This window comes from Gopherus evgoodei, chromosome 2 (genome assembly GCF_007399415.2).
Source record: "Gopherus evgoodei ecotype Sinaloan lineage chromosome 2, rGopEvg1_v1.p, whole genome shotgun sequence".
Classification (NCBI taxonomy): domain Eukaryota; kingdom Metazoa; phylum Chordata; order Testudines; family Testudinidae; genus Gopherus; species Gopherus evgoodei.
In genome coordinates, this window is record NC_044323.1 from 248,127,389 (window position 1) to 248,150,817 (window position 23,429).

The 23,429-nt window shown below is 41.2% G+C and overlaps 1 protein-coding gene across 1 annotated transcript; it reads left to right on the top strand.

The window, feature by feature from the left end:
* The first annotated feature begins 815 nt into the window (after positions 1 to 815).
* LOC115646931 (carbonic anhydrase 2-like) lies at positions 816 to 21,899 on the top strand. The gene is made up of 7 exons (XM_030553395.1): positions 816 to 958; positions 1,904 to 2,101; positions 15,523 to 15,641; positions 16,241 to 16,333; positions 17,658 to 17,720; positions 18,500 to 18,655; positions 21,114 to 21,899. The coding sequence occupies exons 1-7, from the start codon at positions 925 to 927 to the stop codon at positions 21,231 to 21,233; spliced, it is 783 nt and encodes a 260-aa protein (XP_030409255.1). The 5' UTR covers positions 816 to 924; the 3' UTR covers positions 21,234 to 21,899.
* The last annotated feature ends 1,530 nt before the right edge of the window (positions 21,900 to 23,429 follow it).

The following is a 23,429-nucleotide window of genomic DNA, read 5'->3' on the forward strand; positions in this document are numbered from 1 at the left end:
TATTCACCCCGAGTATATACCAAATGTTAATTCTCAAATGTGAACATTGAGCTAGGAGATGTTGTAAATGTAAACAGTGCAGCCCCACTTCAGGGGAAGTCAGGCAGGCCACCAGTCTCTGGATGTGAGCATAGAAACACACCATGAAATACTAGTGACTAATGTCTCTACTCAGGCGGGCCCATCCCCCTCCCTTCTTCAATGTTACAATTGTTTCGCTCTAATAAATTGGTTGAGACTATTATAAATCCCCCCTCCAAATCCCCAGTAATTGCTTTCAAATGTTGGCACCTCCGGACAACTCGGAGAGGATTAAACGTCTCTCGCCAGAGACAAATGCCCGGATTGCAGCACCTTATCCCTCAGCTCCCGACAGGGAGCAGCAGCAACTTAACTATCCCCCCCCACAGCAGCTTTCCCCAGGCAGCGGCTCCCGCTCCCGCTGCAGCTCCACACACCCGCCCTCACGTCCCAAGGTCACCGCGGGGCCCGCGCTGAGGCGAGGGAAGCAGGCAGGGCCGCGTGCGCACCCGCGCTGCAGGTGAGGGGCCGGCCCGGAGCTCTCGGGGAGGGCGGGCGCGGCGGGAGTCGCTCCCGTTCGCATCCCCAGGGCGGGTGAGGACAGCGCTGGCTCGCGCATCCCGGCCGCCCCGCGGGGGTCCCGGCCAGCAGGGGGACGGGCTGCGGCTCTGCCGGTCCCGGGCTGCGCTGCGGCGGCGGCGGGACGGAGGATGGCTCCAGCCGGTTATAAAGGGCTCGCTGCCTCTCCCCGCCCCCTGCGCGGGCTGAGCCGGAGCAGGAGTCGCCCTCCTCCCCCCGCCGGCCTCAGACGGGGGCATGGAGTTGGCAGGAGCCTATAAAAGCCCCTGACGGCGAGCCGGGGCCACCGTCCTGCAGGAGCGGCCGGGCCAGGAGAGCGCGGCCATGTCCCATCACTGGGGTTACGCCAGCCACAACGGTGAGCGAGCCGGGCTCCAGCCCTGGCTGCTCCGCAGGCACCTGGCCGCAGCCCCCCGCTGCTCTTTGCGGGGCTGTCCGGGGCATGCCCTGCCTGGAGCCGGGCGGTGCTGCGGCTGGCACTGGGATCGCATTGCCTCTGGCACCAGGGGAGAGCCGGCTAGGGGCGCTGCGGAGGTGGGACCGGCCCCAGCGCGATCTACCCCGCTGAAGCCCATGGGAGGGAGCGCCTCCGGATTTACCCCGGGGGCGAGTGGGGAGGGCGAGATCGGAAGCCGGCTCGTAGGAGCCCCGATTGCTCTAGCTGGAGGGGGGAGGGGTCTGAAGTGCAATCACTGTCCCCCTGGAAATGCAGTTCCTGGCAGAGGCTTTGCCACGCAGGTGCGCGGTCCCGGGGCGATCTTCATTTTTCCAGCCCCACGAGCTATTCCCCCAAAGCGCTGGACAGTTCAGCCGAGGGTGACTCTCATTTGTGATGAAGTTTCTCTAACAGATCTGGGCTAGTGGGGGAGGCTGGAGCATCTTCTGGTTTCTACGCTCTTACAAAACTCGTGACAGCAATATAGTGTAGCTCTTCAAACCAGATGTTGGCGGGGGGAGAGGTCCGACCTCTGTCCCCTGAACATCTCAACCTCTGCTAAATGCCGTGAGGGGCTGGGCGGGCAGTCAGTGCAGGATCGGGCCCGCCTGCATCCGAGTCTCCTGAGTTCTCTCATTTAATGCGCTTGAGACCAGCGCCTCCCTAACGCGAATGGCCAGTTCTCGGGATCTCTGGGTTTATGTGGCAAGGACCGGAGCTGGGGAAGACAAGTGCATCCTTAAATATTGACGCAAGAGTTAAAGCCTCAAATGCACTCCTCTATTGCATTTGTTATAAATTATCTCCACCCTCTGTGCCTTGCCTGCATCTTTTTCACACTGGATCTGTGTGTGCTTTCTCCTGCAGGACCTGCCCATTGGCATGAGAATTTCCCCATTGCCAACGGAAAGCGTCAGTCCCCTATTGATATTAATACCGAGTCCGCTCAGTACGACTCTTCTCTGAAGCCTCTGCATTTCAGTTATGACCCCTCCACTGCCAGAAACATCGTCAACAATGGGCATTCTTTCAATGTGGAGTTTGACGACTCTGCTGACAAATCAGGTGAGTCCTCACTTCCAGGGGCTCCTGTAAGGGATTGAAATTGGACAGATTGGGAAGGGGAGAGAGGATTTTAACACTTTTCTCTTACTAAAACTGTGTGGTGAAATCCTGCTCCCACTGAAGTTGATGAGACTTTTTATCTCGTGGGCTCAGGATTCAACCCATGAAGATTCATTCAGTTCATTTAGGCATCCTTTGCTCTAATTAAAAGAAAGTTGATGTTTTCTGACTTTTCTTCACTTACCCTGATCCAAAGCCCACTGAAGTCAAAGGGAATCTTTTCAGTGAATTCAGTGGGATTTGGATCATGCCTCAAATGCACAATAGACAGAAGTAAGGTAATTGATCAGGGATGACAAAGTGTATTTCTCCACCTGAAAAATACTAGCTTTGAGTGATACCTGCCAAATGGTTACAGTAAACTGCAGGAAAAAAGGGACAACAGAATAGCAAAACAACTAAAATTAGCAACTTGAAATGATTTGGAAATAGCTTCTTCAGTTTTATATTTTTGCTGCCGACAATTGTAAAGCAGAAAAATGGGGCATCTCTCCAGGTCAGTACTGGAACAGTCAAGAAATGAGTTTGATATTCTCTAATTTAAATCAGCATCAGCCCTGGCATTCCCTGACTCTGGGCTTTCTAGATAAAGATGGCAATACATGTAGCATGTTCCCACACAGTTCATTGAGAGCTAGCTGTTCTGTGGTATTTCAGGAGCCTGTTCATTGTACTGTACTGACAAGGGCCTGATCCTGCAAATATCTATCCACATGATCAGTCCTTACTCACAGAAGTAGTCCCATTGAAGTGGATGAGAGTATTTGCATGAGTCTGGGCTACTTATATGAGCAAGGGTTTTGCAGGCTTGCTCCCTAACTATAATTTCTCAGCTGGTGGGATTTGCAGAAATCACCACCCTTGTACAATGAATGTGCCTCTATTTTTAATTTAGAAAGAGGAAAACAATCCCTCTGTAGAGACAGTAGCTGCCTTCTCTAGACATTGCCTGATTTAACTTGCTTGAGCAAGTGCCCTGTTTTTCCTAAGCAGTTCCTTGGCAATGTCAGTTAGGGGATGGTGCTGAAAACAAATTATCAGTGCCTACAACATCTTTTTTGTGCATGTGTGAGAGAGAAGCTAGGCAGCATTGTAGCTGTTCAAAATTGTAATGAAAACTCAACAACATATGTTCCTACCTGCCTTTAGAGTAAATGGGACTAAATAGATAGCTAAATGTTTCACAAATGTATAGGCAAGGTTATACAATGCAGTCAGAACATCCACTGTAGCATGAATATCTGTTTTGTTTCAAAAGGTGATTCTGACTCACAGTTTTCTAGTGCCCAATTTTGTGCTGAGAACTCTTAAGTCCTGTTAAAGTTGATTGGAATTGACATTGCTCAGCACCATGCAGGTTCAAACCTTTAGTGAATTTTAACTATGCCATGAGAATTGGGAAGGATGATGATAAATTGCAAAAAGCAGATTTGCTTTCTGATAGTTTACTAGGGCCCCATCCTTCTCCCTTTGCACGTGTGTGTGTGTGTGTGTGTGTGTGTGTGTGTGTGTGTGTGTGTGTGTGTGTGAGAGAGAGAGAGAGAGAGAGAAGATGTTGTGAAACTTCACTTAATTCAGTAACTCAGAAACAGAAAACTGCCAGGGTATATAAAAGTTTTCATAAATATCCTTTGGAAGAACAGCTCCTAATGAAAAAAAAATAGCACAGAAATTGAACATCTCTATTCTGTGAGAATGATTCACGCACAGCTACAGCTTGCAGAGAGTGAGAGGAGGAGGGGATGAAAGTGAAAATACAGCAGCTCTACAACTCATCAAGCACTGGTCTGGAAAAAAAAAGAAGAAAACATTATACAGATATCTATATAAATTCACCTGAGGGTTGATTCTGCAATCTCTGATAGTCTTTTGAAAATCACCGTACATAAAATCTAGCTGGGTGCACGCTGAGTTGATTTATTTGCATGCATTTAACTAGTTAGCCTAGTTTTACTAGCCTAGTTTTACAACACAACAAACGCTGCTTATGACTTGATTACATTTCATGCACTTCCTATATACAACATTCTGATGCTGAGCAGGATTATTTCTTTACCAAGTTCCTGGTTAAACATAATGTAGCAAGCACAAGGAGAAATTTTAAGAATTTATTTTATCTGCTATCCCTTTTTACATTAAAAATTAAGGACCTGATCCTGCAAATACTTACTAAAGGGTGTAGTGCTCACTCCCATGAGAAGTCCCATTTATGCTTGTGGGACTATTTAATGTAGTAAGCACACCATGTAGTAATAAGTAAAGCCCTGAGTTGTGACTAATTTTATACACAAGTAATTTTATGCAAAGTAGTAGTCCCATTGGTCTAGATCCTACAAACACTTAAGCATGTGCATAGCTTTACTTGTGTGACTAATCCCATTGAAGTCAACAACACTACTCTTGTGACTAAAGTTATGCATGTACTTATGTGTTTGCAGGATCAGGGCCTTATTGTTTACAGAATCAGGCCATGTCACAGAAATTATAGGCACAGGTTCTAATGTCTCAGTAAAAATAGGTGCAAGAGCAAAAAGCATGTTTTTGGATAAAATCTTTTGGAATTGCATCATTGTGACCATTATACAGTTCTCTGATTCAGACAATATTTAATGTGGTAATTATTAATAAAATCATTAAAATAAATAGAAATTAGAGATCAGAATATCTAGATACTTGATATAAAACATAGCCCCTAGAAAAGAAAAGGTTCCATATATATTTGTTATATAATGCATTGCATGTGTCTTCTGCATGACTAGTTGAGTTCTTAAACACTAATACAAAAAAAATTACTTAAAAATCATCCCTCTCCCTTGCTGAGGCACCCAGGTATTGGTCAGTGTAATAAAAGTGCAAAATAAATGTTTAAATTTCTTTAAAATAAAACCAATTCCATGTATCTTTTACAAATACTCTATTGTCATAGGGAAAAAAAATCTTTCATCTGCTCTTTTAGAAAATTTGCTCTTTACTAATAACAGGAGCTTATATGTGCATAATTCTTGATTCAGTTTCTATTTTCATTATTCCAATATCCCAGGCATGTTCAATATTCTAAAAAACTCCTTTGTATAGTAATGTTTTAAGATGGTTAAACTAATCATGATAGAAAAAGCTTTGTGACAGCTTTAGAAATTTCAATTTTTAGAAACCACTAAGTATTGAGAGTAACCTTTTTTGAAAAATGTTTTATAAAAGCTTTCAGCCCAATCCTGCAGCTCTGTCTCATAAGTGTAGTTCTTCTGAAGTTCTTGGGACTACCGATATGAATTAGATGGGCAGGATTAGACCCTGGGCTTTTTAAAGTGTGTCCTTAATATTTTTGGTTACTAGTTCAGCCTTAGAAATGCTGTAAGTAATGAAATGCCCACAAATCAATAGTGACATTTATTTTACTCAAGCGTTTCTCTATTTTGAAAGGCCATGATTTTCCCTTAGTATGGACATTTTATGTATTTTGTTTTATTTGCTATTTTACGGAAAGCTTTCTGAGACTGTTTGTACCAAGCAGGATAAAAACTCCTCCTTCAATTATTTTTATCTTCTCTTCATCCACTTTAATTCTTGTGGTTGAACTTTTCATTTGGCTTCTCCGTGTCTGCACATCATTTTGGAGGAAGCAGGAATGAGCTTCCCAGCCTGGGTCAACAGACTTCTGTCAGCGGGGGTCACACTAGCACTCTAAAAATAGCTGTGTAGACCCTGTTGGAAGTTGCGGCTTGGGCTAGGAGCTCAGGCTCAGAAGCTCACCCCACTCTTCCCTAGGCATCAAACCTCGGGCTGCAGCTTCAGAGCGCTGTCCATACAGGTATATAGAGAGTGCTAATGTGAGCTCTGCTAACCCGAGTACATCGTCCCGGGCTGAGAGGCTTTCTCTCAGGGCCGGCTCCAGGCACCAGCTTATCAAGCAGGTGCTTGAGGTGGCAACTCCAGAGAGGGGCGGCACTTTCACGTATTTGACGGCAATTCGGCGAAGGGTCCCTCACTCCACCTCAGAGTGAAGGACATCGTGCTGAATTGCCGCAGATCGTGATAGCGGCTTTTTTGGGGGGGTGGGAAGGAGAGGGGAGCTGCTTGGGGTGGCTAAACCCCTCGAGCTGGCCCTGCTTGCTCCAAAGTCCTGTATAGACATTCTCTGTGGTCTTTTAATAATAGTGAAAGTGTGAGTATTTCCTAGCAATGGCATTTAAAATGTCTGATTCTTTAAATAAGGGAAAATAGTCTCTTTGCTACAAGTACAGTAGGAACTGAATCAAAGGCTACAGTGTATCCATTCTGATATCTCAGAAATGCAACTACATCAATGGAACTGCTCATGGTAGTAAGCATTACAATCAGTATTTAGTGTTTGCAGGATCAGGCCCAAAAATATCATAATAAATGCACCTTATTCTTGGGATCTGTCTCTACTGCATTTGTAGCAAAGAAGATATTTGCACCTAGTTAAAGTTACAGGCACTTTAAATCCTGTTGTGAGGAAATAGTTACACTTTCACTATTGCTAAATGATAGCAAGAAACAGCGACTAACCAAAGTTGACAACTGACTTGCTTCAGGACAGCTAAAAGTGTCAAGAAAACCTTAACCTGCTTATAACCTGATTTATATAAAATTTCTCAGAAATGTTTTCGCAATACACACAGGGCCTTAATTTCAATAACATTGCTCACAGTAGTGAGCACTATGCCCTATAGCAGATCTCATGCTTACAGAAGCAAAGAATCCTGTCAATAATGAATTTGTTTTATAATCATAATATAAACTGATCTATTTTTTAGCTATAAAGATACATATAATTGGAAAGTCTGATTTAAAGCTCTACAGCTAATAGTAAATAGCCAGGTAATTTCTCCTTATGGCCAACTCTTTTTTAGTCGTTTCTCTTCTTTTTTTATAATTGCTTTTAAGATAGAGAAACTATTCTAAGTCAAGCTACAAACTCATGTAAATTAGACATTTTTATGGAAATACAATCACAATAAAACCTTAAAGTTACTCTGCCATCCCTGGGATGTCAAAATATAGGGCCAACTTTGACACTAGTACCGCGTGGAAGACTCTCCTCAATAATTCTAAGCAAGTATATATTTTTCAAGTGATTCTTTCTATAATGGAAAAGAATGGGGGCCATTCATGCACATTTCTTTAATTATGACTCAGTGTAAACAGACCAAGGAGTATTTGTTATCCTAGGAGAGAGCGTGTGGGCACTGCTTGGTTTGCAGTGAGTTACACTGAAAGTTGTGTTGCTGTTGGATTTTTCCATTTCCTACTAAAGCAATGATCAGTTTAGGGAGGAAACATATAGGTCTGCAGTCTTCAAGATAAGACATTCTGAACACAGCCTTTGACACGGGAGGTCTATTTTTAGGCCCACAAACACTGATGGTATAACATTAGCTATTGCCCAATGTTACACACATATATGTCCAGAATTCTAAATCGGTACATTACTGCATGTCTAAACCAATCTTTTGAATCATGAGGGGAACTGACTGTATAGAACTCCTATGGCTAAAGAAATGGAGAGGCTAACCTCTGTGCTTCAGGACATACCTGTGCGAGTCAGAACTTTCTCACTGTTATCATAGTCCAAGGCAGCCGTTGTATTATGCCTTTCAGTTATGTTTTAAACTATAAATCTTCTGGCCATAAATCAATTTTGGAATGGGCACACAGAGTGCGAGGAAACTCCTCATTTCATTCCACTCCCTCCTTAAGAGTCACTTCTACTGTGACAACGGAAGAAATTAGTCAATTAATCACAGCTAAGTTGGCCAGCACTTATTTTTAAAATATACATCTAACGAGATGTGTGCCAGTCATCCCCATATTCTGTTGGTGAGAGAGACAAGCTTTTGAACTTAAGCAGAGCTTCTTCTACTTCTTCTTCTTTGTGTAAGCTTGAAAGCTTGTCTCTCTCACCAGCAGAAGTTGGTCCAGTAAAAGATATTACCTCACCCACGTTGTCTATCTAATATCCTGGGACCAACGCAGCTACAACAACACTGCGTACAGTCATCTCTGTCTTTTCTGTTTGTCTGATGTATCACTTTCCTCAGCCTCTTTCATTTGTTCATTTACTGGCAGGTGTAAAAGACTTGTAAGCTCTTTGGGGCAAGGGACCCTGCCTTCCTATGTCTCAGTTCATCATTCATCAGATGGCAAGGAAAATGAGCACTCGTTGGTACTATTGTAATGTTTTGCAATACACAATACACTTTTTTAGTAACAGTTTCTAGGATTGTTCCATAGATAGAGTTGCCAGGAGAGAAAGTGACATATTGTTACCACTAATACAATTTAAAATCATTTTCATTCTTACAATATAGCAATTATCAATCCAAGGACAGCTCATACAGGATGAAATTCACCCCAGTGCAGAGGGTGCACACAGGGTCTGATCATTTAAAACCCATAGAAATTCCTTGCTAAGGGATAATGTAGGACTTAAGTGCTGCGGTGGGCCTTGTGCCCTGGTGAATTTCAGCCATAGAGGTTTGGTGTTTCTGATCTGTTCCCCTCCTATGTTAACAGCAATGCACTTTACTCACATTTTTATTCATGATTAATAGGGATTTCTAACATACATTATGTTTAATATGCATAAGTTGTATCTGCAAATGGTTTCACTATAGAGAAATTTGTTTAACTGTACCCATTGAAAACAACCTTTTCTGACTCTGTTAGAAGTAGGGTTGCCAATTTTGGTTGGATGTATTCCTGGAGGTTTCATCACATGATATAATCTTTAATGAAATTTTAATTTTTAATTCCTGGAGACTCCAGGGCAATCCTGGAGGGTTGGCAACCTTAGTTAGTTATAAGCCATTTGGGGAGCCTGATAGAGTAGAAAGTGTGTTTTGGGGAGATAAGATAAACGAAATGAAACACTTCTCGTTATGTGCCATATTTACACATACTATATATATATATATATTGGCAGCTTGACAATGACAGTGACTCACCCAGACTGAATTTTTCAGTATGGCCTGTGTGTTAACTAGGGACAGCCCACCCCTACTTAAGGACTCAAGACTACTGGGTGAAAATGTTCTTCAGATTTTTCCTTATGCCATGAGTCCACTGTGCATCCGTAGGGAGGTGTCTGTGTACCTGTATAAGCATGGGTGTATGTATGTACTTATGTATGCACACATATACACATTATATATATATATAATGCCATTAAGTAGTTAACACAATTATAGTTTTATATTATATATGTTTTATATATAAATATAAAAATATAATTGCATTAACTACTAATGGCATGAAGAGTACTCTGGTCAGCCTGCACGGGGAGTAACCGTATATCCTTAAACAGGGCAAGCTATCCTTAGCTGACACTCTGGCCGTATCAGGGTGAGTCACGGTCACTGTCACGCTGCCAATGTACAGTTTGTGCAAAGATGGCACATATTGGGAGTGTTTAATTCTCTTATGTTATCTCCTGAAAACACCTTTTACCCTCTCAGGCTTCCCAAATGGCATCTATTAGAGTCAGATGAGGTTGTTTATCAACAGTAACTGTCACATAGTTTTCTTTTGGTGAAACTTACTGCAGAGGTTTCCCACAACTTACTGCATCACAAGGTGAACTTGTCCATTCAGAACCATTGGTCCTGCCTTACTCTCTTACTCTCTGCTTATTTTGATATATTCTCCTAGGAGGGATGCTTGGGAGAGATAAAATAAAAGGGGAACATCTCCCCAAAAGTGACATTCTGTCCTGTGTATTGGCAGCCTTACAGAAAGTACGACTCGCCCTGGCTGAACTCTTCAGTATATCAGCTGGGGAAGCCCACCCACTACATAAGTACTCAGAATCCCTGAGCATGTTCTTTAGTGTACTCCCCATCCATTAACAGTACAGTGTGTTCAAGTATGGCATGTTTTGAGTAATATTATTTATTTTATCTCCTCAGCCTTTTTTCTATCATATATACATTTGTCTATATGGCAGTGCTTATCATATATATTATACTGTGCATATATTTACATATTATACACACACAATGTATATCTCTTCTATATCCACATTCTATAAAATCATTGTTTTCAAAAGGGAAAGGCAGGTTGTATGGGGAAGGTTATTATGAAAGGCTAAAAATTGGTGTTCTGTGAATGCTGGGGTTTTTATTTGAGAGGACTCTGAATTAGTACTAAATTCCATGGATTTTGAGCAGTGGACTTCCATCTTGCTTGGATGACTCTATTTTTTCAGCTATAGGAAAATGTTCCATTTTTACTCATTTCCATTTGAGGAGTAGTTCCTTATTCTGCATTTATTCAAATTAACAAGCCTTAGAATAGTTTATTTCCTACCAGTTCGATTTGTGTAAGTGGAAGATTTCATTCAATGTCTGAATTATTTCATGAAGGAATCTTGCAGCTTAGCCATTTGGATACTTTCCAAGAAAAGCCTTTCCCTAAATAAGATAAATTAGGGCTTGCTCTTTATAGTGGGTACATCCCAGCAATGTTTGGAATCCCAGCAGTAATGCCACAGTATTTCTGCAAAGCTTAACATTAAGGACCCGGCTTGTCTCTAAATAAGGTCCATGCTACCCACACAGGGTCTAAATTACTAATGCTCTGAAATAAATGGGAGAGGTAACTGCTCAGTAAAACTTCTTTTACAGTGGAATGGCCTGGTCCATGTAACCAGATACCTTTGATTGTGTAGATATCTCTTAATCAACAAAATATCCTTTTAGTTCTACACACTCTACAATCTCACCAGGAAATGTTAGGGCCAAATCCAGTTTAATCTATTCATGCAAGGAATCCCAGTGACATCAATGGGATTTTTCACATAGGTAAGGTGAGTAGGATTTGATCATTAAACTTTCCTACAAGTTAAAGCACACTTAGCTCATTTGTGAAGTGTTTTGAGATCTTCTTATGCTAACTTCTATGTAACTGCTTGGGGGATTCATCATCATCAGAAAAAAAAACAACACATTTGTAGCCCATCATCTGTCACATGAGCCTTAGCCACAGAATAAGAGTTACTGCTGAATAGAACATCCTACTTTGAGAAAGGAACATGTGACAGAGATTGGCTGTTTCCTTTTTCATCCCACACTCAGCTAACAATTTTTTTCTGCTCACATTTACTTGTGCTTGTGTTGTGCACCCATGGAAGGGCTGCAGGTTGGTATGCAATGGGAGGTACTATTCCTGCACAGTCACTCTTCCTTTCTGTGTGCCACAGCTACTTTTTGTAATTTTGCCTTAAGGCAGACGGAAACATATATGCCTGGATCTTTTGCAAATAGATTTAAAATAAAATCAGTTTCAAGAAGAAATGGGTTAAAGCTAGGAAATTCAGAACTGGATTTAAACTTCCCTAGCATTCAGGAAATGAATCAAGAAGGTTGGACTTCAGTGTTTTTAGTTGCAAGTGAAATAGATGAAGCAAGTAAGAGGGAAAGTTCACAGTATAAATGCTCTTGCAGTTCTTCAGGCAGCTATTAAATTGTGGGAATGTTGACAGCTGATAACATTAAGGATTAAAAAAGGTCTTGCTGGATAAAAATGAATTTCTAACATGTATGTTTTGCATGTCAGATTTATTTTAAACTTCAGTTCTTTGGCATCACTGATAAGTGGTAACAAAAATTAATAACTGCTTAATATGCACAAGAGAGCTGTTTTTTAATTAAGCCTGCTGAACTGATGTTTGTTCACACTAATCTAATTATTGTTTTTGTTGAATGATCTGCTCCTGTCTTTTGAATCTTGTGACTCAAAATAAGCTAGCACTGGATTTGAGAACCACAGAACAAGAAAAAGTAAATAAAAACTTTCAGGAGATTTTTGTCCACCTTGTGAGTTTTGTAAAATCCTAAGAAGATTCCTAAAGAAACCATACTGCAGGTAGATTTAAGAATAATGTATAGTTCTGCTTCTCAGCACACCTTCCATTGATTAATAGCAGCAGGTAAACCTTCCACAACTATGTAAAATGTTATATGGGATTCAAGAATGGAGGAAATATTAGTCCTTTTATATCTGTAATGAGCAGCTACTCTGTTAGCCAAAGAAAAAGCAAGTATGGTATTGAGATGTGTTTCTATAACTTAGAGCAGTTCCCTCTTTCTTAAAATGAATCTTGGCAATAATATGGACTAATTGGTTTTAGCAATATTTTTAAAAAAGCAAAGTTATTTCATTTGGAAAAGAAACACATTCAGAACAACTATTTTTACTTAAAATGTCCTAACTTACAGTGCTCTGCTTGAAACAACCATCCTTCATAATGTGATGGCTTTTAAAAATGTCTATTTAGTATAAAATCTATACATGTCTAGCTACCACAGGCAGAGATCCACTTTTCTTCACACATTATATACACTTACCTTGTAGTTTGGCAATAGGTAGAAAGATGCATGATCTGTTCAGCATTGACTAATATGTTTGAAAATACAATGACCAAAATAGACCATTAAATCACAAAGAGAAATGTGTGGTGGGAGTTCTGTGGTTTGAATTTAGTTGACGAAGGAATATCAGGCTAGATTCCTAAAGCAACTTAGTAGTGGTAATGCTCAGTGTTTCCTTATCTAATTTCAGGTGCCTAGAAAATCTCTGGGAATCACAAAGCCTGAGTTAGAGCTCCCTATACAATGAGTGAAGGGAGACAGATGCCTAAAAATGGGATTCACAAAAGCCAGCTCCCTGCCTAAGCTAGCCAATGGGAAATAGCCAAGCAAGGATAGTATCATAAGCCCCGTTTCTCTCAGGGAATTTGGCACATAAGACCAGGCTACAGGATAGCACCACCCTTGGCTTGGGGTTCTCAGCTGTAAACACTTTCCCGGAGTTAGACAGCTATGCTGTTTGGCAAGGATCTCGGTGGGGGGGCGGGAGGGAGAGGACGGAAGGAAGAGATGAAAAGGGCTCCCTCATAACTCACATAGGATGTAGAAGACTTCTCAGTTCATATCTCTCCTCTCTACTATGGGGGAAAGAAAGGATGTGAACAGGAATCTACCACCTCTCAGATGAGCTCCCTAGCCACTGGGCTATGGGATATTCTGATATGGGGTACCTTAAGTCTCTCCTCACATGGGACACCCAGATACCAATGCCCCTTTAATTATTTGAACAGTGGAACAGCTTTAACAGGAGAGAATGAGGGTGCCTCCCCATATCAGAATGTCCCATAGCCCAGTGGTTAGGCCATGTGCCTAAGAAGTAATAGATCCCTCTTCTCATCCTGTCTCCTCCTAGTTCAAAGGGGGCTTAAACTGGCTGTCTTCCACAGCCCAGGTGAGTACCCTAAGCTAAAAGTTATGAAGGATCTCCCACAGCTTTTTTTGTGTGAGCTCGCATCTGGGGCCCAATCAGTAAGTAGCCTCCGACCACACTTGCTAGATTGGGCCCCGCAGGTGAGTTAGGCAGAGGAATGCCGGTCTTCCCCTGGTTTGTGCATCACATGAAAGCTTAGGCATCCAGACTCCTAGCGTAGAGCAGTACTGCATTTGTCTAGAGGCACAAAATTTGGTGCCAAGCCAGTTTAAGCACCTCTAGGTTCAGTGGCAGTGGAGTGGGGCTTTTATGATTGCAAATGGGGCCTGATTTGGGGATGTAGGCACCTAACTGCCACTGTAGATACCTAACTCCTTTTGTGACCCTAACCCAAAGGGTATATTATGCATATTGCACTTAAGTTTTTCAAATCTTACATTATACCTACAAAACTGTAGACTTGACAATGGAAGCTAAGGTTGTTGTATATATCTTAAATTGCATTTTCTTGTGACTAAAGTCTTGAGTCATTCCCTTCACAGCACTGTAATATCTCCTATCCCCAGTTGTCAATGGGTATTTTAGTCTGTACTTGCATATAGTCAAAGTTAGCCAAAACTGAACAGATAGTGGCCTATTGTAATCGGCACTCAATTTACATACTCTCACACATGCACACACTGGAACAGTTATATGTTTGGACTGTTTGCAGACAGAGAAAAGCATCTTTATTCCATTGACCTATTTTGTTCATGATACATAATCCAGGCACTTTTACGGTAACATATAGCACTTTTCTATCACTTTGCAAGTACAAAATTGGGTTTTAGGGTCTATATCATCTTAAATTTTATTCCTAAAATACCTTTGCTTTTCAGATAATACCAGCTTAAACAAACAATAGATTGTGAGACCTAAATGTTCTGCAGAAGAACAATTTGGCCTAAACCCTTCTGTGTTTATCCACACGATTTGCTCCATTGACTTCAGTAAACTTACTTATTACCTGTTTTGGGCTTGATGCTGCACATGAAGACATAGTTTACCTGCCCTGAGCATTTTCCAGGCTCAGGGCTTGATCCTGCATCTCACAAGGGTGGGCTGTTCGGAGTATAAACACAAGCTGAAAATTAATGAGCAGGATAGGGAATTCAGGGAGCCCAATCCTGCATAACTGAGAATGCTACTGAGTGCTCTGGTTACACTAGGAGCTAGTTACTGTAGTAGCAAGAGTAATACCAAATAGGTGCCTCACTTCCAAACCTGTGTTTCCTCAGACCCAACTCACGTTCCACTCCCTATTTTACCAATATTTTGGGGGGATCAAGGGAGAGGCTTGAGATTTATCTCACTTTCGTGAGGAAGGCTATGCCTAGCATTTAACCTCACCTGTGCTTGTGGTTGGGCTTTACTCATACTTACAGTGAAGCACAGCAACCTTGGGCTCCCTGCCATGCACCATGAGGTTTGCAGGATTAAGGCCTAAATAGGTGACATAAAATGAAAGGGCAATTTGCATGAATAAAGCAAACAGGTTTAGGTGTTTAAGAACACTTTGGTGGAACATTTCTATATGGCCCTAGAATTCTGGCTATTCATCTTTCTAGAATTTTTTATTTATATCGTGACAGGAAAGTTTCTCACAAACCTTTCCTAATTCCAAATCACCTTGTATTATTAGCATGGCTGGTTAATTGCTGATGAATCTCATACATGAAAGGCATTTAAGTTTTTAGATGTCTGGTATAGACTAGGGCTAGTATTAGTATTGTATTGTAACAAGTAATCCAGAGCAGCTTGGTAGTATGCAGAGCATCAAAATGCAGTCTCACTTAGGCTAGGTCTACAGTACACACTTACTTCATAATAACTATGTTGCTCAGGGGGTTGAAAAATCAACATAGCTACTCTCCCATGGGCTTAGATCATCTTCATCAGAAGCGCTACAGCAGCGCAGCTGCATGAAGACATGTAGCTGTGCCAATACAAGTTTGTAGTGTAGACCTGCCCTTAGAAGCCCTGAGTTCAGTGTTCTGTTTTAGAATAAGGCTCCATAACAAAGGAGGTGAGGCAAATACTAATGGAGACTGTTTGGTTTGCAGTGCTGAGAGGCGGAGCGCTTGAGGGAACCTACAGACTGATTCAGTTTCATATTCACTGGGGCTCCTGTGAAGGCCAAGGTTCTGAGCACACTGTGGATGGAGTGCAATATGATGCCGAGGTAGGACTGGCTTTTTTTCTTATAGGGGACTGTACACATTAGGCATTTTTTCTTAAAATTTCCCATCAGTGCAACTCCCCCAGTGGCAGCTATGCTGGGAGTTCTCGCTGGTGAGAAAACATGGTGGTTCAAATGTCGGCTGCTGGTCTACAATAGTTCTCCCAACTACACAAGCGGCGACCCCAGTTTGAGAAACACTGATTTAGAGAATTCTTTTAAAAAACCAGAATACTTAGATTTAAAATAATTAGGTCAAACCCTGCAGTTGTTGCTTCAGCAAAATTCCTGCTGAAGTCAACTGGAGTTTTACCAGAATAAGGACTGCAAGATATGGCCCATACTTGGCATTTAGAAATGTTTTTGAAAATAAGTATGAAAAGCAGTTCTTATAATTATAAATATCTGTTGCACAAATTTCTGCAAGAGACATAAAAGCAAATCAATGATGCAACAATTTCATAGCTGTATGCAAAATTTTGCAAGTTTCAGCAGTGAAACATCATCTGTGTTAATGTTTAGTAAATGGTCATCTGTTGGTTGAGATGCTCTGGTAGATGGAAGGTGCTGTTTATAAATATCTCTTGTCTCCTTGATCCTAGCTTCACTTGGTTCACTGGAACACAAAATATGGTAGATTTGGTGAAGCTGTGAAGCATCCTGATGGCTTGACTGTGGTAGGCGTTTTTCTGCAGGTTAGTTGAACAATCACCTTGTTATTATTGTAATGTATTGTTTGTATTGCAGTAGTGCCTAGGTGCTCCATCATGGTAGGTCCTGTACAAACACAGAACTAAAACATTCCCCCACCCCAACAAGATTACAATCTAAGGCAGTGATCTCCAACCTTTTTGTGGCTGGTAGCACATTCATGTTTTCAGAAGAGTTTGATGGGCGCCAACAATTACTCACATACAGGGCTGGCTCCAGGCACCAGTGGAGCAAGCACGTGCCTGGGGCAGCACATGCTAGAGGGCGGCATTCCGTCCATTCTGCAGAGTCAGAGTGGTTTGGGGTTTTTTTTTTTTTTTTGGGGGGTTTTGGGTTTTTTTGGCGCCAGTTCTGGGCAGTGCAGAGAGAAGCCAGAGAGAATCTGGGAGGACAGAGAACACTGGCACCCGCAGCCTGCGGCCCTGGAATTCTCTGTCCCCAGCAGGTGCGGTGCCACAGCTTCTCTCCCCGGCTGGGCACTAGGCGGGCGCACATAAATGCCCTGGCGGGTGTCAAGTTGCCCGTGGGCACCAAGTTGGGGACCACTGATCTAAGGCCTTATCTACACCCAGAAGTTGTACTGCTTTAGAAATACCGTAGAGTTAAAGAAGTATGTCTCCCAGAGTTACAGTGGTATAAAGGTGTTTATACTCAATTAGTCCTTCTGTATGGGAAGAGCAGTAATATATATTGATCTATGGCTGTTCATACCAATATAATTGTGTCCACACTAGGATTGGTATTGATATAACTATGCCATTAAAAAAAAATCACACGGTATAAAAACTATATGTAAACCAGGCATAAATAAATATCTATTGTCCCTTTCCTTTGTCACTTCTCAATGGCAGGATGTTTTGTGCTAGATTAATTTGCTTTGCTTTGCTTAATATAAAGGTTGAGAAATACACAACCAGCTAAAGAAGATGATTTGTCTCTATTGTTCTCCCTCTATTCTGGTCATGTTGGTTTTGTTGGGAGTTTAAATTTGACTTCTGAGAAATGGACAGTTAAAGTTCAATAATACATCCACATACTTTAAAAAGAAAATCATTTTATTCAGTCCCACAATTCTTGACTTCTGAAGATTAGTCAGCACAAGCCATTTGTGCTGACTGGCAAACTTCATATGCTTTACAATGTGAGGGAACAACCACTTTCATCATTCATCATTATGAGAAATCTCTGTGAAACTAATTGGTGCTGTGATGATATAATTTAAAATGTGTCTTCAGTCAACTATAGTGGTAAATCTGAGCCACCACATATACACCTAATTACTTTCCTTTCATATGGTTTGCATTACAGGTAGGAAGTGACAGGCCTGGGATACAGAAAATTATTGATGCTCTGGACTCCATTCAAACCAAGGTAGTATATGATCTCTATATCAACTGACAACAAGCACAGCTGTTTTCTATAGTCGTCATCTTCAAAAGTGCAAAACTGAAGTTCCCTACTTCTGCTGTCTATATGCAAGTAATAGAGTAGAACAGCTCTCCATGTCATCAGCACGGATGCTTTTGTAATCCCTACCCTGATGAGAGCTCAAATATCTTTTTTTTAAAATTAGGCTAATAGAAGATATGCAGCATTGTAGGTCATCCAGCAATTGGAAAGAATTTCTGTAAATAATGATTTCAGATCTTTATGATGGTGTGCTTCTGGCTTTCAGTTGCAGTGGAGTCCATAGTTGTCATACTGGGCCAGGTTCATCCCTGGTGTAAATCAGATGTGTTATACTAATGACTGAAGTCAATGAGAGTTTGGCCATTAATGTCACATAGCAGAACCAGACCCACAAATGTTTATATTTGCAGTGTCTCTTTTGCCATCTGTGTATGGGATATAGATTATGGATGTTTGTGGAGGAAGAGGTAGTAACTTTAGACATTTGAAACAAGGATTGAGGGCTTGATCTTGGAAGGTGCTGAGCAATTTTAACCCCAACAGACTTCAGCAAATTGTAGGAGGGTCTCAGTACTGTGCAGAATTAGCATCCCTCTCTCTCTCTCTCTCTCTCTCTAAAGCAGGGGACGCACTTGGCCAGAAATATCAAACCTCCCTTAACTAGCTCCACTAATGCAAGCAAGGTGTATTTTCCAACTAGTCTTACACCACAGTTTTAACAGGCTGTTCTATCTTTATAGGGCAAGCAAGCTTCCTTCACAAACTTTGATCCCAAGAATCTGCTTCCCACATCCCTGGATTACTGGACTTACCAAGGTTCTCTGACCACTCCCCCTCTACTTGAATGCGTTATCTGGCATGTTCTGAGAGAACCCATCCATGTCAGTTCAGAACAGGTAAATCTTCAGTAGCTAAAGGTCATTTTTCTATATGAAAATACTCTCAGTCGCCTTGGTTTAGACTTCTGTGGGATCTTCTGCTGAAGCTGCAGTTTACATTACTGGAACAGAATAGAGTCCGATTGCAAAGCTTTGTGAAAGAGAAGATAGCATCATGAATCATTGGTTCAATACGCATATCTGAAATGGTTATTTCCTCCCCCTTTGGTAACTGTGTTCATATGTGTGTTGAAGTGGACTTTGCTTCTACTCAGGACAGGAGTCAAGTAGAAATGCTATTGCTTGGAATTCAGAAAATTTGCAGCTTCCAGAAGTTTGCATTTTATCTCAAGAAACTGTTATATTATGCAGCTTGATGACACTGGCAAATGCTCTAGCAGAGGAGAGCACTGACAACCCTCGTGTCTCTGGGCATTAGTTCTGTGCACCATTCCTTAATGAAATTATGTAGATGCAAATTTCGTCCTCAGGTCTGCAGTGGTTTAGCTAAGATGATAAAAATAGGACCTTTGAGTCTATAAATATAAGCCATATCTGAAGGGCTTTAGTTTACCCTCAAAGGCTTAAATCAATTTTACCAATGGCTATTGCTCTAACAATAATAAAATAATTGTGTTCCTTTACTGAGTTGAGATGAAAAGAAGCTGTGATCTGGTGCTGGGCATAATTTAATAAAAGTGCAGGGGAAAGGAAGAGGATGAACTATTGGAAATGTTCATTAAACTACAGTATCTATTACTACTACTGAGATACTTTGGAGTGAGTCTTAAGCTTGACCTCTTTGTTTAAGGCCACAGGAACTATTACTGATGATCAAGGGGACATGAATGTAGTCTTACAACATGGGAGAGAGGGGAGGGGAAATACTCAAATAAATGAGTGTTTTTCCCTTAGGAAAGCCATCCCCCATCTTTTCCCATTGCAAATCCATTTATCACATTGCGCCTTTCTAAACCAACTACTCAAGACCAAAGCTGCACAGACCATGTATTTTGTCACTCCTAAATGCTGAACAAATCAAGAAATGATAAAACAGTTTGGGGGAAAAAGGAAATCCTAAAATTTAGCATCTGTTGGGAATGTTTTCACTGGACTTCAATTCATAGTTGGCAACTGCTTTTCTAAAGATAAGTAGTTTTTAAAGATTTGTCAGGAGGGGAGGAGGAAGTTTAGGATTGCAAATCCATAAGAATTGCTATACTGAATTATTGATTATTGGAACATGTAGGATTGCAGCATTCTGAGCCATGTACTATGTTTCTCACTGAAGTTAAAGGCCTCTCGTAAGGCAGCTCTTTGTCAATCAGAGTGTTGCATGATTTTGTGTCACAGAACCATTCTACGTGTTACAAAATGCTGCAGCCCCTTGCATACTTCTGTCAGCAATTTCTATTGCTGTATGTTCTCAGACATGGTATTCCGAATAAGTTAACTAAAATGAGGACTATTTCTAACCTGCTGGTCACTTGCACTGAATTATATTTGTCTGACCTGTGTCACACATGAGAAAGCAGCATGAATAGCTAAGTGCCTGTGACAAATCCACATAGTGTCCTGGAGTGCTGGGTTTTGCAATTAGTTCTGAATTAGCTAAAGTATGTGTTTAAAATCACACATAGGCAGATAGCTCCCTATGGACCACTTCTAAAGAGTCTCTTGTGTGTTGATTATTCTAGCAGGTACCTCAGAGGTGTCACAGCGAGACTTGTTTTTAATGGAAGTACATGAATAAACACTGTATAGGGTCAATGTCCTTCTGCTTGGGAAACCGCACATTTACTTCAACTATTTCAGGGCCTGGCTGTCCCAAGGCACCTTTGGAACAGAAGAGTACTATGGCACAATTAAACACAAATATGGTTCTATTTTAGAGGGCTATGGAATTGCAGATCATGCTTTAGGATAGACCTTCACCCTCTTACTGTACTTTCCAATGGAAATTGAAACCTGCTCGCCCCTCACACCAGTTTAACCCCAGGATAGCTTCACTGACTTCTGTTGAAGTAATTGCTGAGAAAGGGATCAAGTAAATGTTATTTAAAAATCAAACTGTCAAAAGAGTTTCAGCTTTCAAAATAGTCAACTGTTCAATTAACCTATAGACCTGGAACAAATATAGAGCCAGCTCTGGCCCACTTTGTGAGGTTCCTGTGATTCAAAAGGTCCAGAAAACTGCCCCTAGATGGATTTATACCACTCTTTCCCAGCTGTACCAGCACAGAGGCCGAAAAGGATGTGTCAGGGGCAGGAGAGGGTTTGGGTAAAACACCTTGCACTGAGTTCCTTGGCCAGCAAAACAACAAGGAGGATGATCATTTAGAGATGTCTTTAAGTCACCTTTCCCCATGCCCTAAGATTTGCACTGTCTCTGGCTCACAGTATATACCATAAATAGATTTTTGGAGGCATGAACATGCATCTGAAGATTAATGTTGATCTTTTCTTTTTTCTCCAGCTGTGCAAACTCCGTGGCCTTTGCTTCAGTGCTGAGAATGAGACCCCGTACCATATGATGGACAACTGGCGTCCATGCCAGCCTCTGAAGGGCAGAGAAGTTAGAGCTTCATTCCAATAAGCTAAGCACTGAGCTCATAAGAAATTGCAGTGTTTGTGAGGGAGGAGTCCCTTCTGCTCAGCACAAATCAAACCTTTGCCAGCTGTGCACTGGCAACATGTCTTCTCTAGATTTCTCACTTCTTCCATTCAGCATCTGAAGTTCTGGCTAATGAAATGTGAAAGACCCTAGACCAAGAGAAAAAGGGTCCTAATGTGTGGGGAAAGGGAAAATCTATGTGATGTTTGATGATAATTGCTGTGACTGACTCTTTGGCTGTTTGGCCATGCACATAATAACAGCAAAATAAGCCATTTTAAGTAACCTCATCTACAGGTGATAATACATATAACTAACTGTTCTCAGTAATGTGAAGCTTTTTGGAAGCACAGGAATACAGAATATTTTGGACATTTTAAATGTGATTTAAGAGATTAAGTTATGTCAACATAGACAGTGAAAAGCAAATTAATATTGATGATTAAATGTCTTAGATTTTAAGAAACTGAAGTATAAATATTTTTTAAATTGTTTTACATTTTTAGCCATGGTATTATCAACCTCCATTATGTCTTAACGTTAGTGTGTTGGTTTTTTAAATTATAAAATGTCTTAAATTAAATATCTATAAAACTTATTACCATAGATATAATACAGAGTATCTTTCAATTAAAATAATATATGTCATAATTTAAAAAAGAAATGAATATTGTATTTTAGATAAATTCTCTAATAAAAAAATCTCTATAATTATAGTCCTGTTTCGAGACTCTTATTCAATCCAGGCAAATGGGACAGGGAGTTTTGTGTGTGTGTGTATAATATATATATACACACACACATATAATTAGACACATAGTACATTAATAATTAATTAGAAACATATAATACACAGGGACCAGTCTCACAGGTTTTGTGGCAGAGTTTAAGAAAACAGAAGCTGAAATGTGGACCAGTTTTGGTAAGAGGGTGATTGCCTTATACAGTCTCTGGTAGCAAAAAGAAGGCAACTATCTTTAACATACAGTATTAGCCTTAAGCAACCACCCCTGAGGATCAGCAAAACCATTCACATAATAGAGCTGCTTCTTATCAGAAAGGAGAACAAAATCATACTGAAGACCAAGTTAGGTTCCTAGGGCCTTAGGAAGATCTGTCTAAATGGCTTGATTTTCAGGCATGCTGAGCACCCAGCAGCTTCCACTGACTGCCCTAAACCTACATCAGCTGACCCCTCATTAAAACATGTGCAACAGATTCAAAGATAATGATGCTGAAGCCGGGGGTGCTGTAACAATGTACATAGTGAGGGTGCTAAGGGCCATTGAAATCCTGTCTATGATGAAAACCACTTCAAGCCAGAGATTGCAGCAGCACCCCTAGTTCCAGCACCTCTGGCTGAAGCTGAATGTGAAGACAACACACATGCTCAGTCAGGTACAGAAGGTGACTGCCTGCCTTCTCCATGGCTCAGGCTGACTGTGCTCAAGTTCTTCTCCTGACTCCCAGTCAGCTTCTGATACCAGTTTAAATCTCTAGTGCTAAGTTGTAAAGTCTCAGCTATATTAGATACCAAATTTTGACCACTGAATCACTGCGACAGTTGTGGTCCTATGGGTCAATGCAAAGCTGAAAGCCTAGAGTGAAATGTGTGTAAGCTGTGGATAACGCACCCTCAGGTGAGGAGATCCAGCTATGGAAGGGACTTTCAGAGGAGATTAGGAGAATTCAGAATATGGCTATTTTGGGAAACCCTGCAAAACCTTCCTTTTCAAAAAGTCTTGCCAGCATATGAATGACAATCTCTTCTTCCCAAATCATTGGGAATTAGGCATCTAATCTGTTTAGAAGATTTTTTTTTGAAAATCCAAGTAGGTGCCTATCTGCATCTTTAGGCACCTAAATACCTTTGAAAATTTGGCTTTTAGGCACTTTGGAGCCTAATACCCTAAATGGAACTTATGTTCCTAAATCACTGGCACTTGTAAAAATTTTACCCAACATATAAGAAAATACAAACTCTATCCCAAGTAAAACACTTACCTCAAAAAGAGAAGTGCCATAGATACCATGAAATCCTCTAGGGACTCCTCTATAACTATGGATTTTATAGAACCATAGAAATGTAGGGCTTGGAAGGGATCTTGAGAGGTCATCAAGTCCACTCCCCTTCATGCAGGCAGGGTCAAGTAAACAGAGACCAGCCCTGATGGGTGT